This window comes from Diprion similis, chromosome 8 (assembly GCF_021155765.1).
Source record: "Diprion similis isolate iyDipSimi1 chromosome 8, iyDipSimi1.1, whole genome shotgun sequence".
Classification (NCBI taxonomy): Eukaryota; Metazoa; Arthropoda; class Insecta; order Hymenoptera; family Diprionidae; genus Diprion; species Diprion similis.
In genome coordinates, this window is record NC_060112.1 from 15,020,353 (window position 1) to 15,035,803 (window position 15,451).

At 38.3% G+C, this 15,451-nt stretch overlaps 1 protein-coding gene across 3 annotated transcripts in view; it reads left to right on the forward strand.

Moving 5' to 3' along the window:
• The window catches only part of LOC124409202 (synaptotagmin-7), a 165,474-nt gene that overhangs the window by 46,057 nt on the left and 103,966 nt on the right, over positions 1 to 15,451 (forward strand). The window contains exons 1-2 of one of the 3 annotated variants that reach the window (XM_046886657.1): positions 7,130 to 7,182; positions 7,925 to 8,109. The exons of the other annotated variants lie outside the window; for them this stretch is intronic. Of the exons in view, the coding sequence (XP_046742613.1) occupies positions 8,008 to 8,109 (102 nt within the window). The 5' untranslated portion in view covers positions 7,130 to 7,182; positions 7,925 to 8,007. Of the gene's footprint in view, positions 1 to 7,129; positions 7,183 to 7,924; positions 8,110 to 15,451 lie in introns of those variants that run through there. 3 annotated transcript variants of the gene reach the window in all.

Here is a 15,451-nt window from a genome sequence, read left to right on the forward strand (position 1 = left end):
TGTTTTTTTTTCTTAACGACAAGACGTTAGATCCAAGTCTAGACTCGTGAAGAGACGTAACCATGCGATTACTGAATCATTGTTAACCAATAGACTCGCCAACGGATAGATTCAATGCATAATTAGAGGTCCAGTCTTAATGTTCAATTAATATACAGCAGCTAGACGATCCGCTTGGATTACAGTCGATGGTTGACAGCGGATTTTCATCCGCAAGCCGATAACGAGATAAAGCAATAACAATCTCTCGGAATAATCCGACGAATCGAGTAATCAATTGAAATTGTTACAATTCATCATGTGGTCATCATTACCGTCAATTGAACATATTTATTCCTACTCGCGTGCGAAGATACTCACGGTCGCCGGTATTCAGGTGACCGCTTTTACTGGCATGCGGTAAAAAAGCGCCCCTTTAGCGGAAAGCTCTCTAGGCTTATCGACTGAGGCGAGCTTTCAACCCCCGAGTGAAGCAAACTTCGCGGTCTCCTCGCGTGCCAGATACGCGGCGCTACCGCACTGCAAAATCTGCAGAGTCCAAAAATCGTTAAAATCTTGCGAGGCGAGCTTGCACTACCGAATAATAAATATAGATGTTTCTAAGGTGTTATATTTTTCTTCGCAAAGGGGGGAAAAAAAAAAACACTATCCTATACGTTCAGAAAACAAAACTCTTTCTAAGGCTCTAGAAAAATGATACGGAGTATAAACAATACTCGTGAACGGTGTACATTAGTGTGTCCCTTATTTAGGATGGTAAAAAATTTTTGTCACCCCATCCCCAAATCAACTTCAAATAATTCGAAAACAATTGTCTAATTTTTTCAGATTTCTACTTCAACTCTGGGATAGTCTGCTTTGTGATCGAAGTTTCTTATGGAAATAACATGGGAAAAACTTGTTTTCTCGGTATCTATTTTGTTGCTAGAGTAATAATGTTTTAAAAAATCTGCAACTGCGAGGTTTTAGTGGGCATTAGTGCTGCTATCTGTAAAAAAATTTACATCGCGATTCCAGCAGATCTAGACGAATTGCTTTCCTCTAAATAAAAAAAAAAAGGTCAGGTTTCGAAAGTGTGCAATTCGTCGAGATTGAGCGGTATGATTATATGATTTTTTTTCCAGACAGTAGCACTATTGTTGACTAAGATCTCACAGTTATAAAATTTATTTTAACATTATTAATTTCACAATAAAATATATACTGAGAAAAAAAGTTTTTCCCATGTTATTTCCGGAAGAAACTTCGACCACAAAGCGGACTAACTGAGTTGAGGTAAAAATCTGAAAAAATTAGGTGATTGTTTTCTAATTATTTGAAGTTGATCTGGGGGATGGGTTGGCAAAAATTCTTCAACGCCCTAAATAAGAGACATCCTGGTGTACATATTTCTCCGAACCCGTTTAATTTTATCCTGTTTTTCCCATATATGCATTTATAACGTGCGCATATGTATAATATATATTATATACTCACAGCTTCGAAACTCGCTCGGGATTTGGAGAAGTTGGTCAATTTGACTGTGCAGATACTGTACACTGTTGGGAAATTGTTAATGTAAAGTTTGAACCACCGTCGGGTAACTGAAGACACGAAAATTAAACGTAGGCTGGGTTTGTACATAAGCGCGGTTGTGTATTCACGTCTACCGAAAAGTTTTCTCGACCTAATTATCACGGGCTAATTCTACAGCCCAGAAAAAACTAAGGATGATAATACCTGTACCAGATCTCATTTATTATTTCCCACCTTCAAATATGCATCAACTTTTGTTAGGTGTATAACGGTTTCAGAGAAAACAGCATCTCGGGTGATTCAGTGACGAAACTCAACGTCCGGTCAGACGCCACGATTCCCGGGGTTTTCTGCAGTCTGTTCTCTGCCCCTCGTCTTACCCTCTCTCTTTTCTTCCATCTCTATCCCCCTTAGGCCAGTGTGATCCGCAGCTTCTTTACCTTCGGGGAAGGAAGGTCAAGGACGCAATCATACGTGCTGCAAATTCCCTGCAGTATTGTGAGGATAATTTAAACCTATTGCAATCAATAATTAATATGGCGGGTACGAGACGTTGTTGATTTATCGAAATTTCTTTTTCCTTGATGCAGGTCCAATGAATGAGAAATTACTTACCGCCGTGGTTTCGTAACTCGATTTTCTGCCTGAAAGCTTACCGAGTACAGACACAATTCCATCCAGGTTAATCAGTAGCTGAGACACGATTTCAGTAGCTTCTATATACACGCGAGCGATACTCGCGCCCAAAGTGGCAAATCGTATTTATCGTTAGATGTTGCATATTGTATAAAGGCTCGGTGTTTATTCCTATGAAATGCGTTCTCCTCGCGACAGGGCGAGACTGCAACGACGGCATGTATAGGGTGGGCCAAAGAAACCGGACTGATACAAAACGTGAATAAAATCCGAACGCGTTGGTCGATTTTCAGAAACCTTTTTTCGCTAGAAATTAAAAGAATGAAATATTCGTATCGCGTTTCATAGAGAAAGAGAATTCTGGCAGTAGTAGATGCAAATGGTGGACACATCGAACTTCATCACTAAATTTCGCTTTCAATTTGGCTTTTATTCGATCCCGTCAATCTGCTAACGGCGGGGCTGGTCGATGTACATCGACCAGTAGTCAGGTTGGAGTAAGAAATTCATTAGATTTATTTATAAATTTCTGTCGTAAATTTTTTTGTTGTTAATTAAATGAAAATAAATTAGTCTTCAAATAATAATTTACGATGACAATTAAGTTGAACATTCTTCAACATTAATTTTTCCGATCCTCCCAGCGACTTTTTTAAAACCCGTGTTTCAAGAACTTGTATCTCGGCAAGGAATAAAGATGTTTTGGGTTTTCAGACGTAAAATAAAAGGTTTGTTCTTATAATTTATATTAAAAAAAAGTTTTTTAAAATCGATAGACTCGTTTGAATTTTATTCACGTTTTAAATTGGTTCGGTCGTTTTTGGTCCACCCTCTATACAGCTACATCTGTATAGGTTTTTCATTCTCATATATTTTTGCAAGTGGTCTCAACGTTGGCCTGCATAAATTACTTTGTGAGTTGATGCGCCGGCGTAAGAAAAGAATACGGAATAGATGCTGCAGGACATTAGCGCCGGGTTATTAAAGTCGTCAGAATAAAATTGGGACTGGGTCAAGCTTGATACCCGTTATCGTGAAGTGATGTTACGATATTCAATGAACTCTCGTTGGAGAAACGTTCTCATTGTAAGCTTCGATGAATCGGATCGAACTAGAGACTTCGAATATTCACGGCTTGCGAGCGAGCATAAATCTTGAACGTTGCAGGTCGTTGAATGTTGAAGTGAATTCTCTCCTCTCCTCCCTCCAGCCATCCTTGTTACAATTAATAATTTAACGGCAGTTGCACCATCTGGCATTCATGTGTATAATATAGGACCGTTGAAACTTGGAATATAAATCAGAATTTATGTTCTTGGCGTGGTCTTCTCTCTCAGGTTTCAGATAATACTCAGCAAGTCTGCACCTTGACATTTGTATTCTAATTTCAACGCGATGTCGCTGTTTTACTTTTTATTGGACATCGCCAGCAGCGAGGTGAAAAAAAAATTGATTAGAATTCTTGAGAAGTTTCACTACTTTGTATAGAAAGTTACGAGAAATTTACTCCCTGTATTCCAATTAGAACCTAAACCTGGGACGTCGGCAGCACTTGGGCACTTGACAGTAACGAGGGTGAGACGAATCTTCGCGGTACTTTGAATACGAGATGAACCGATCTTATGCATTCTATATGATTTCTATCTTCAAAGCACTCCACGCGTGGCGAAAAGTATATAAATTGACTTACGATGTTTGATTTGTTGGAGGGAAAATAATGAGTAGTTAGCTCGACAAGTCCATGCAACACGCCCCGTTAGGTATCTGCAACGCATGAATAATTCAATACAACAACTTGCCCATCCGCCTATTGACGTCGCAAAGCAAAATGAGCGCGGGCTTGTTGAGAAAATTTAGCTAAATTATCGGCTCGAGTATAGTAGTTGGCCAAGAGTTTATCGAGAAATCAATAACACCGATGACAACGCTTTCATTCTTACTTATACGGACCCGCAGTGACCAGCGCGTGGGAGTTACGACGTGAAAATTGGAAGCATCATTTCACCCGTCGGAAGTAAGCATGATCGGAAGATCCCACAAAATATTTTTGCCATCATATTGTGATCCAAATACCGTTATTTGGATAAAGAAACATTTTTTGGGTGATATTGAGATGTTTTGGACGTGTTTCGGAATTTGAGTTTTTTTTCTTCAAAATTTTGCGTTTTTGTCGCTATGTGAGAATAATTATACAAAAGAAATAGCCGCAATTGATTCGACAGAAAATTTCACCCCTATTTTATATACGTGAAGATTATTTTATATACAGTAAAAGAGAATCGTAAAACATGGAAATCAAGATTGTACATTATAGTGTAGAAAAAAGCAAATGGGTTAACTCACCGAGAGTGCGGGTGAATCAACGTGTGGTAGTGATTTTTAGCCATTATTATATGTATGAAAAAAAGTGTATTCAAGTAAATTTACGTAATCGGTGTTAAAACGTTTTTCATCGCTCTTTTATAACGCGGCGTATCCCGCATAATGGGACCAAACTGTGAAAAGTTCAGCCATAATTTCGTTAATGCGATTCAACAATCCCTTACATCCGTCCGGTTATCGATCGACTCTATTTTTTGCTTTTTTCGCCGCTATACATGTCATTACTATTGTGACGTTTTCGTATTTTTAAAAGTGTCGTTGAGGTTTGTGACTAATTGAAAAACTGTGATCAGAAGAGCGTTTTACGTACAGATTTTAGATCGGACGTTTCCTTTGTGAGAATGTTACAGAATCTTGTTAACTTTTGTTCTCGTAAAGCCATAAAAATAAATGTCTGAATAACGTTTATGAACTGAAAGACCATTTTTACAAACTAAACGACATGTGAAAATTCACAAGTATTTCGCCGCTTTTATAAGACATTAATTCATCGCGATTTCCAGTCCGAAACCCTTTGGAGAAAACTTCGATTAAATATTCTAGCGTGAGCCTCTTTTGCATCGTGCAGCGAATCACGCGGGTAAAGTTATCGTGTCGTGCGGATCCTCTACAGTTCAGCATGTAATTTTTCGAGACGGGTTTGAGAAACGTGGGGATGAATTTAACAGTTTTATTTTGCTCCAGAAAATCAAGGTTGTTAGGTATCTTCCTTGGGTGAGGAGTTTAAATCCATCGTTTCAGTTACGTTAGATACACCGGAAAGCTTAATGCGATTCTGGAAAACTTTGGCCTGGTTATTCGCAATTTTCATTTTTTTTTCATATATATTATTTATTCGGATCCGTTTTTCAGCTGAAATTATTTTTCGGGTCCTAAGACTCGCGCCTGCATCTTTTATAAATAAAAAGTGATAGAAAATTCTTTTGTAACTTGTCACAATCTGATACCTACAATCTATTTCCTTTTAAGAAGTAGAAAAACTGCCGGAAGTATTCCGAGCAGTCACCTTTAATCAACCCGTGCGATAGACAAGCCTGTTGTTGTTGTTTTCTCTTTAATAAGCTTTCCTCCTTGACGTCATCGTTCAATCTTCATTTCCACCCCCTCTTTCTCCCTTTTTATCTCCAAGACATCCGCGTCTGGTGAAGAAGATTTCAACGCAAGCTTCAAATGTAAAATGCGTGTGTAGCAGGTTTCCTTTTTATACGGAAAAAAATCAAAATAAGATATTTCTAGAATTTATTATCACCCACGAAACTATTGACCTACGTTTTTTTTAACGGTTTTATCCTGTACGCAGAGTCGAAATACTTCATTTGCAAAGTAAGAAAAATTTGCACCTCATATCACTGCCATTATTCCGATTAATTGTTCTTCGGCATTCGCCAGAAATTAAACAGAATTATTATCAGCGTAGCCTCGATATAAGCAAACGAAACTGTTGAACATAGTTGAGGAAAAGTTTGTCGATAAACGTGAACAGATTTCTCCAAATATCGCTGCGAGTTGACAAAAGCTTTTGGAATGTACTTAATTGTACTTAAGTACGTTTTATCTAAGATTTTATATCAACAAAGTTGCAAAAGTTAAACGGCCGCGCCTCGCGAAATAACGTTTGCAACTTATCCTCCGTTTGTTTAACCCAACTGACGAAGACTTACTTGGGATAAAATTTATTTCGCTTCATGAATAGATCGCGGGTGTTTATAAGGCTGTAAAAAATCACTCCGGTAATACAGTGAAATTCAATCGACTGATCGATTCCGAATAAATATGTAATGTGTTTCCGACAACACTGTATACGTATTGCGTCAATTTACGCTTTTCAAATATTTGTTCTGTAAATTCATCAATCCTAGATTGTTGTATTAAATTACTTATATTTTTCCGGAGAAGACAGTCATCCAGGTGTAAACTTTCTTCTGACAATCTATTTGAAACAGAGTGAAATTGAGATTCTGAAAAAAAGTTGTCGTCAATTTTTTGATCCACTTGGAAGAGAGAGAGAGAGAGAGAAAAAAAAAAACTTTCAAATTTACTTTAGATCGTGGTAAAATATTTTCAAGGTATATGCTGTTCGAAATCAACCTTAAATATATTAATTTTATGAAAATGTATTAATTTTTCCTCATTTTACGTCTTTTTTTCGTTTTCTTTCTTTTTAATTCTGGCGAGATGTTGTTCCACCTTGTTGTGGTTCACCGGTTGTTTACAAGTAATTGTGAAAAACCTTCAGTTCGTAGAATTGATATAGGAATTCCAGCGTGGAATTGAGTGGCCGTGTTTCCTGGCAACCAATAACGGAAGACCCTGACCGCGGCGGTATCAAAGCCGATATCGAAAATAGCGCAGAGTGTGGACGGACGGATAATCTAAGTGATTGAAACAAATGATGCCTGTGCAGTTAAGGGTGGTGGGTCACACGGGGTAAATAAACAAAGCAAAGCTTCGCGTTACGCGGGTCATGGCATGGCATGGCGGTTTGTACATGGTGCATTCCACCAACACACGCCGATAGCCGAACGTTTCCGAGTTCACTCGAAGTTCCCAGAGTCGTGCGGATTTCTGCGAACATTCCCCGAGAGCAAGTTGATCCTGTCGGCAGTGGGGCATCGTGCGGAAAACCCTTAACTAACCGAGGTTTGAAAGGTGATTTTTCCCTTCGTCGCATAAGACGAGAGTAACCGTGAATTCGACTGCGTCACGTGTTTGCCAAATTTTTGTTCCACGTGAAAAGTCATTTGTCAATATTTTTTGCGAGATGAATGGTTGTTTTCTCGCGACGTGAATGTTTGGTTTTGTTTCACGTTTTCTTATCTCACTCGCACGACTTTATCTCGCTTAAGATAGGCTCGTACACACTCGGATAACAAGTGGAATTAACACCGCGGGTCAATTCATGATTGGAATTTTTTCTCCCCGCCAAGATTCGACCCGCAAACTCATTATTTCCAGTTAATAACACGCGTGAGCTGCGTTAAGTGTTGAATTGTCCAGCTCACCCTCGCAGGGTGGGAATTCATTTCAACGATCGTTACGCGGTTTAATTTTCCTTTTTTCATTACCTCGCGTTGTTCCTCTGCTAACCTCAGTTCAACGGAGTGTAAATATTTATTGGAACGCATCGGAGTTTTCCTTCGCCGCCTTTCGCTAATTGATCAACGATTGCGTATTCATACGGTCAAAGTGCTTCCGGCGCTGCCGCGGGGAATAGATTAATGCAATTTCGGCACTTTTGTTGCACATTGTTCTTTTGAGGAGATCGTCTTTCTTCAAAATGAAAACGTACCGCTCTACGAATTCACGGAATACTAAAGTCGTATCAAAATTTGCGGTGAAACGAAAAATCCATGAATTCTCGTAAAAATTGTCTTGTTGTTGCCTTTTTTAGTGATTCTGAAACCACTGACCAAATTTAAAGATAACTGTAAAGTGAGAGATCTCGAAAAGTTATAATATAAGGAATCCGGCAATATGGTTCACATGGGACTTGTGGGCCAGTATTTTTCGGAACTGGACCCAAACTCCGTGGGACCTCCACGAGCCGTGGACCCAGCCGTTCGAGCACGTAAATTTGTAAGTACAACTCAAACAGCAATTGGCTCATAGATTTGTCACATATCTGATTTTTTTGTGTCGTACTTTGAGATATTGGTACTTCATTTTTCCTGCAAAACCAAGACAAAAGATTTATATGGAATGTAACGAGGATTACGTTTCAATATTTTACTTTTGTTTTTTATTTCGACTATTCTATTTTTTATCGCAGTTTACAGCAGCTGATATTCAAGGATTCAAAAGCCAATCAGGCGAGTACATCCGATTTCACGGTTCACTCATAAATCGCCTCATTTCGCCGGTACAATTTTTCCACCATGTATTATTATTTTTATTTTGTCGTTACGTCACTATCTGTTGCGTTGCTGAACGTTTCCTCGCAAGAATACGTATATTTGGGCAAAGAATTCTGATTTTTAAGTAGAAATAATCTTTTACCTCTTATCAAAAGTGTCCAGAAGTTGTAATACGTAATAGAGCTTATACATCAAAAGCTGTCGATAAAAAATGAATAATTCAAGAAGTGAATGCGGCAGTATATGTATTATACACCGTATAAAAGAATCAATCAGGACGTGGGCTCGATGAAATATTTCTTTCGACTTATCGATTTGGAAATGAAATTGTACAATTCAGATTTGAAGGTTTAGATTCGGCTATAACGGGGATTTTTCGCTGCTTACATTCTCCCTACATGCACTTTTTCCGCAAGATTATAGGGCGTCTTGTCGCATCTCCGCGAATCTGCAGCCACGAAACGGTTGTTTTCTCAAATTTTCACCCTCGCATTACTTAAGCATGTCTTCATATTTCGTTTTGAGTAAACTTTTTCTCGAACTTTATTACCTGCGCGAGAGGTGCAGTTTTTTTCATTCCGCAAGCAATCGTTGTCCCGCAGGTACAAAAATTTGAATCATCTACTCGCTATTCAAGTTACCGTATCAAGGTAGATAAAATCTTGGAAAGGAAAAAATATAATAAATTGTACAGATTCTTTGAGCTTCTGCAGATAAAGTCTGAAAAAATTTGTGGAGTTTAGTGGAAAACCTTAAATCTCAAACAAAATTTTTTCTACCAATTGCATATCATTTAATAATACTCTGTTGGTGTACATTGATTCTGGAATCTTGAAAAATAACCGCGCATCCCAGAGAACGTAAAAATTTTGAAAGAGATATTTACATGGTGAAAAACGCATGAAGGCTCCCGACCCGGTTAATTTCTGTGGTTATACACGGTTGGAAGATGCGAACAGCAACGTTAATATGAATAATTAACCTACAGATTTTCACCCACTCGTTTTCGAATCTCCCCGAACATCCGGGAACCCGGTTTCGAACAAACAGAACCGGCCAAGCGGGATTCCAAACTGCCCACACATTAATCCATTAATATTCCAATCTACACGCAAGCGAATTTATTATTCGGTATGGTTAGCAAATTTATTAATAAACATGCCACGAGTGTCGACGTTGTAATAATTAGTGACTAATTTTGTTCGCTTCACCGGCTTCAGGATACCGTTTAAATTGGTATAATATACGCAAGGACATGAGGGAGAATCTTGCAGATGTCAGCTTTGTGCGGAAAAAAAGCTGCTGTGTATTCAATATAAACGACTCGTACCTTTCAGAGTTGTGTGACACATTTCAATATTGATACTACATCCTCGGAGCATCTTTTCGCTAGTCAGAATATTCAAATGTGTATCCTTCTCGAAGAGAATTATTCTCTGTATTCTTGTTTTATTCCATTCTTTCGTCGTTTATTTATGTAGAATATTGTATAAATTTGAAGGAGAGATATTTTTCGCACTCTGAATATTATTTATCGTTTATTTAATTCATCACTCCGCGGATATTTGCAGACAGACATTTCGCGCTATTTTGTACCGATACAAAGACGGCAAACTATAATATGCGCAAAAAGAAAAGTCGGGATGAATCTCGAGATATATACAAGATCGATTTATTTTTTTCACCACAAAGTCTAACGAGTACCTCAAAGTGAAATAGCCAGATCTCATCATGCATATATATAATACATCAAGTAACAGGTGCCTTTAATTTGTTCGGTGAAACAGCACAGGCCTCTTCCCATATAGGTATCTAAAACTCTGGCGAAAAAATTTCCGTCGAGATTTTTGCTGCTGTGAAAGAAACACGAGGGAAGGAGAAAGGCGAATTTCAAAGGGATTCCTCGGTCAAGTTATTCTGCGGCTTCGTTACGTCGCTCGCATTCCCGGAACAACTAACAAAATCCCTTTTAAGTGTAAAGAGAATGGTCAGAGGATGGCAAGTAATTTCTTCCCTTGAAACTGCCGGCGCAATTATTTCATGGCGAAAGCATATGACAACCTCTCTGGCTTTGAGCCCTGCAACATGCACCGTAGATGGCTGTTCCTGCAGGGTAACCTCGCTATTGCACTGCTTCGACCCCCGCAATACCTCTAGGCATAATAGGTACAACCTGTACGTGTTGTACGCGGGTAGATATGTATGCGGAAAATCTAACACCTATATACAGCCAAGTTCACCTGCGGTATCGACCGGCCTTAGAGTTACTGTCTGCGCTCCGTGTGGGTACTCGAAACTTCATAATTTGGTCTCCGTCGCTTTGCTCTGTTCGTTAGGTGTTTCTCCTTTAATCGAGGCTGTTGATCATCATTTTGGAGTTGGAATAAAAGCTTAGAAATTTGGAGAGGACAAATTCGATTAGCGAAAAAGTTGCTGCCGGTATACAAGGGCGTCGAAAAGTTATTTCTGAAAAATTTTAACTCAAGCCCTTGAATGAAATTTTAGCTAAGTATCGATCCACTTTACAAAGAATAAATTTGTGCTACGTTTTATTCCGGTGATATTAAGTTCCGAAATATTATACAGGATAAGTCATAAATTTACCTCCCGCGTTATTTATTTTGATTGAAAGTTGTAGATAAAAGTATGCAAACATGTCGCCTTGTTTGAAAATTTTAAAAATTTATTTAATTCATCGTGAACAATACGTGACCATGTTCTCAGTCTACGTTTTCTTTTTTATTCTATATTTTGCATTGTTATTATTTCAAGAATATGCAGGTATTAATTCTCTCTTGGCCCAGTTCCGAACGCCATAAATTCAGAGCTTGTTCAATGCCGCCTTCAATTATATGACTTCCAATTATGCTAATCAAGCTATAATTTAAGTCGTTCTACCGCCACTTGAAGGCTGATGAGAATCGGAGTGTTCGTCGAGAGTGGAAGAGAGAATATATCGAGTAAAGGTGTCTTTCAGGTCGAGTTTGAGCTTTCAATGAGAACTTTCAACTTTGCGGGAAAGTTATATTCCGCTTGACGATTTCATGAATTTAAGGGGGAGATATAAAATGAGAGAAAAAATTTTGAGGAAAAAAGGTAACGAAGTAAATTTATCTTTGAGCTTTACGTAGAAGTTACACTAAGGGAATTGACATGGGTAGCGCAATTCTGGTAAATATAAAACCATTGAATCATGCGGTACACAGGGCAGAAATTTTCCTCGACTGAAAATTTTATCGCATTCGATATACGCGCAACGTGGAAAATATAGACGGGTAACAATCAACGTTTTCCTTCCTAAACAATCCCCATGATTCGGGACTCCACTGCTCCGAAACTCGAAAGGCTCAGTTGTTTGCTTCTCCTCTGTTTGTTTCACGGTCAAGGGGCGAGTTATGCGGGTTAAAATAACGATCCAGGAGATAGATTAATTCGAACAGCGAGCCCAAAATTCAAATTTCAAATGTCATATTCATGTCAAGAAATTCAACGCAATTCTTTGTTTTATCGCCAAAAACAGCCGAAACAAGCGAACTAATCTTGCTTTTGGATAATCGACGAAGTTTTCAAAAACTCAGAGTGTAGTAATTGATTTTTCACTATTAACTCGTTAGCCGTTTGCTGTAGGTAAGCATGTTTTGATTTATGAAGTGTACGAAAAAACGATGAATGCACGGTTTGCTTCATTTATTCGATTATAATTTGATTCTAAATGTTTTCGTACGTAGACACACGATAGATAACGAACTAAAAATCGTCAATGGATTTCACAAATTAGATGATCACTCCAATTATTATAATGCAATACATGTATACCCAAGAAAATTGCGAATATCGGTAAAAATCGTATTCCGTGTCACAACCGACTAATTTTTTCCCATCGAAAAAATCAAGGGTATCGGAAAACCCGTGGACTGCCATGATGAACTAAAAGCGAGTAAGCTATACCTATGCTCACACATCCACATGGACGCATCGAGCAAACACGGACGAAAATCAATATCCACTGTCTCCATACTGTATCAGGGTACATACTTTTCAGCTGTTCAAAATCGTGACTAGATGATCATGCACGATAATAAGAGTGACATATCGTGGAGGGTTGACGTTTTTGCAACAAATTTTTCACCCCGAACCGTAAGGAGTGTAGTAAAAAATTTAACCACACGAAATTTTCAGTCTTCCTTTTTTTAAGGGACTGGGCTGGCCAAAAATGGAGACTTTTTATTAACTTCGTAACGAAATCACTGGACGATGAGTCTTTACTAAAATATCGTATTCCTAAGCTCCGAAGATCGTTTTACCAGTGCGTAAATGTGGGAATCTTAAACAAAAGTTTAACATCTCAAATCGATTTTATCGAAAATCTAATAGATTCGCTGGATTTTTACAAATTCAGTAAAACGCTTTTAGCTGATCAATTTGATAGCGTTAAATATTTAAGTCTACAAGACTGCTGCGCCGATATTGGTTACGATTAAGAAATGGCAAAATTAAACCAACTTCTGAAAAAAATATTAAAATCTGTTTTACTGAATTAGTAGGAAATAGTAATTTGAATAAAATGAACTATCATAGGGTGAAATCTAACTAATCTACTTGATTTTTGCCATTTTAAAGTGATTTGACATGAAGCATCGTTATCTACCCTATTGATTGAAATTCCAATATTCTCTGATTTTGTATTTTCAAAGAGTTCTTCGCAGATCACGGGAACAAAAATTTGCCAAATTACATTCTCAACGTTCGGCTATCTCGTAATACGATTACTAAAAAAGTGTCGATACTTAGACAACCAAATCTCCTCGAGCAGAGATTTATAGTATTGGCTCTTCGTCGACAACCAATCGCCGACGTGATAAACGGCCTTACTTTCACATCTCTTGGAGGATTAGTTTCCGATTATTTCTTCGGTTTCGTATTGCCTACGGCTCACACATTTCACTACAAAATGTGACCACGCTGATATCTAGGCATTATACACACATCCCTCCGCGGATCAATGGATGATCGGGATGTCGGACGAAGAAGACCAACGCGCAACGGGTGGATTTGACGGGGTTCAAAAACGAACCTCTCTAAGACGTATAGACGTCACTTTTCTACCTTGAGAAACGGAATCGAGGTGTCAAAATGCTGCGCGTGTTACGTCGAGCCGAGATTCAATAAAATTAACAGCCGTGCTCCCGAATGTCAAGATCAAACGAATCACCTCGCGATGTCACAGCTTCACGACATTCTGACTCCGGTATTTTCGCAGCTTTTCCGATTTCATCTGTCGCACGAAAAGCTTCGAGTATCTCTCGGCAATACGATGAGATTGATCCTATCGAATTATTCTTTCCGACGACGCGACGTGACGTTAGATAAAAATAGATGTTGGCTGTCGTGCGTATTCTAAGATACTTGTGGCTTCAAGTTTATCCTTTGAATTGGATCAACGCTGTTTCATACCGAAATTTTATTTTACCATTGACGATCTGATGGAGGTTAAAAGAGTGTGTATTTCACCCTTTCAAATCCATCAATCTAATGGCACGTTGCAGTAAAAGGTCATTTAACGAAACAAGAGCGTTGGATTTATTTAGTGGGGACAAAGTGGGGTCAGAGTGGCTGTATAAGTTGCATGACAGCGGTGCCATGGGTTTTTCATAGAAGCCGTTGATCACCGCTGAATTTTACGGACGCAGTTTACGTTATCTCACATCTATAGTACACCTCCTCGAACCTACGGTTACTTTCGAGGTTTGGTTGTTAAATTTAAAAATATTATACAATTCTTCACTGTATGTCAAAGAGTTTTCAACGCAATTTACATCCCAATAAAATCACGTTGAAAAGAACAGCGGGCAGATGAAGAAGCATTATATTTACTTCGAGTGTGTATCTATATATACAACTTTGTTATGTAGAATTTCTATCGGCATCGGTGAACGGGAGGTTGAATCGTTTCGTTTCAACGATACTGCAGAAGACAATCTGCTACCGAAGGTGCATTTTTATAAAAATCGAATTCTTCCATCTTTAAATTATGCGTGAGTAGAATATTACAGATTGAATTTCGGTCAAATCTGTTTCTCCGGCGAATGATTCACCGAGAGGGTATCGTTTTTACAAGTGCCGATACCTAAAAGTTCGTTTCTCCCGATTTGCTTTGAAAGGATCGTTTCTACAAGTTACGATCCTACAAGTTTGTTTCTCATAATTTAATTGACAATTTCGTACATTTTGATTTAATTTAACTTAATCTAATTCAATTTATTTTAAATTATTTGACCGCCACTTGTAGAAACGAATTTGTAGAAACGGTCCTTTTCCGATCCACCTACGAGTGTATTCAAATGCGATACAAGACAGAAAAATATCGTTCGATAACCTTATTTCTTTCTTTCTTTTTATATTTTTCTCATTTCCGTTCAAGTCTGTCATATAATATACTATACCTATGTGAGGCAGTTCTTATTCCATTGAAACGAGCGACGCAGTTCCGATTCATTTCGTTCGGCTCAATCCCATGTCTTTCACTTCTACTTCACCTGATTATATTTCACCGGTCAGCATCCAGGGTACCATACTATACCTATATACATATATATATGCTGCACTACAGACTTGCATCTCAGGTTGATACTACCATGCGATAAATATCATTTCCCACTGCGCCTCCGCGTTTAATGACTCAACTAAATGCACGCCTCGCCGAGGGGGGTTAATCAGAATTGCAACACGGTGGAAAATTTTCTTTTCCGTCTGGGGCGAGCATTTTAACGCCTCGCACGCTCGAGTTATTTGAATTTTCTTCTACCCCGCGGTTTAAGCCCCTAATTTCCAGCCTCTAGATTTATAAAATTTTTATTTTCCTCTTCTGACAGTGAATTTTTTCCTGCATTTGAACAATCAGTGTTATACGAAAAAAAAAAAAAAAAAAAAAAAAAAACATCTTGACAAACACGAGATATTAGTGGCATCTCTATACGGTATTCACTTCAAAATTTGATGAGCGTGATTTTGACACATATACTAACGTGCTAATACAAATAATTGTTTATTTCGTGGTTTTCTTG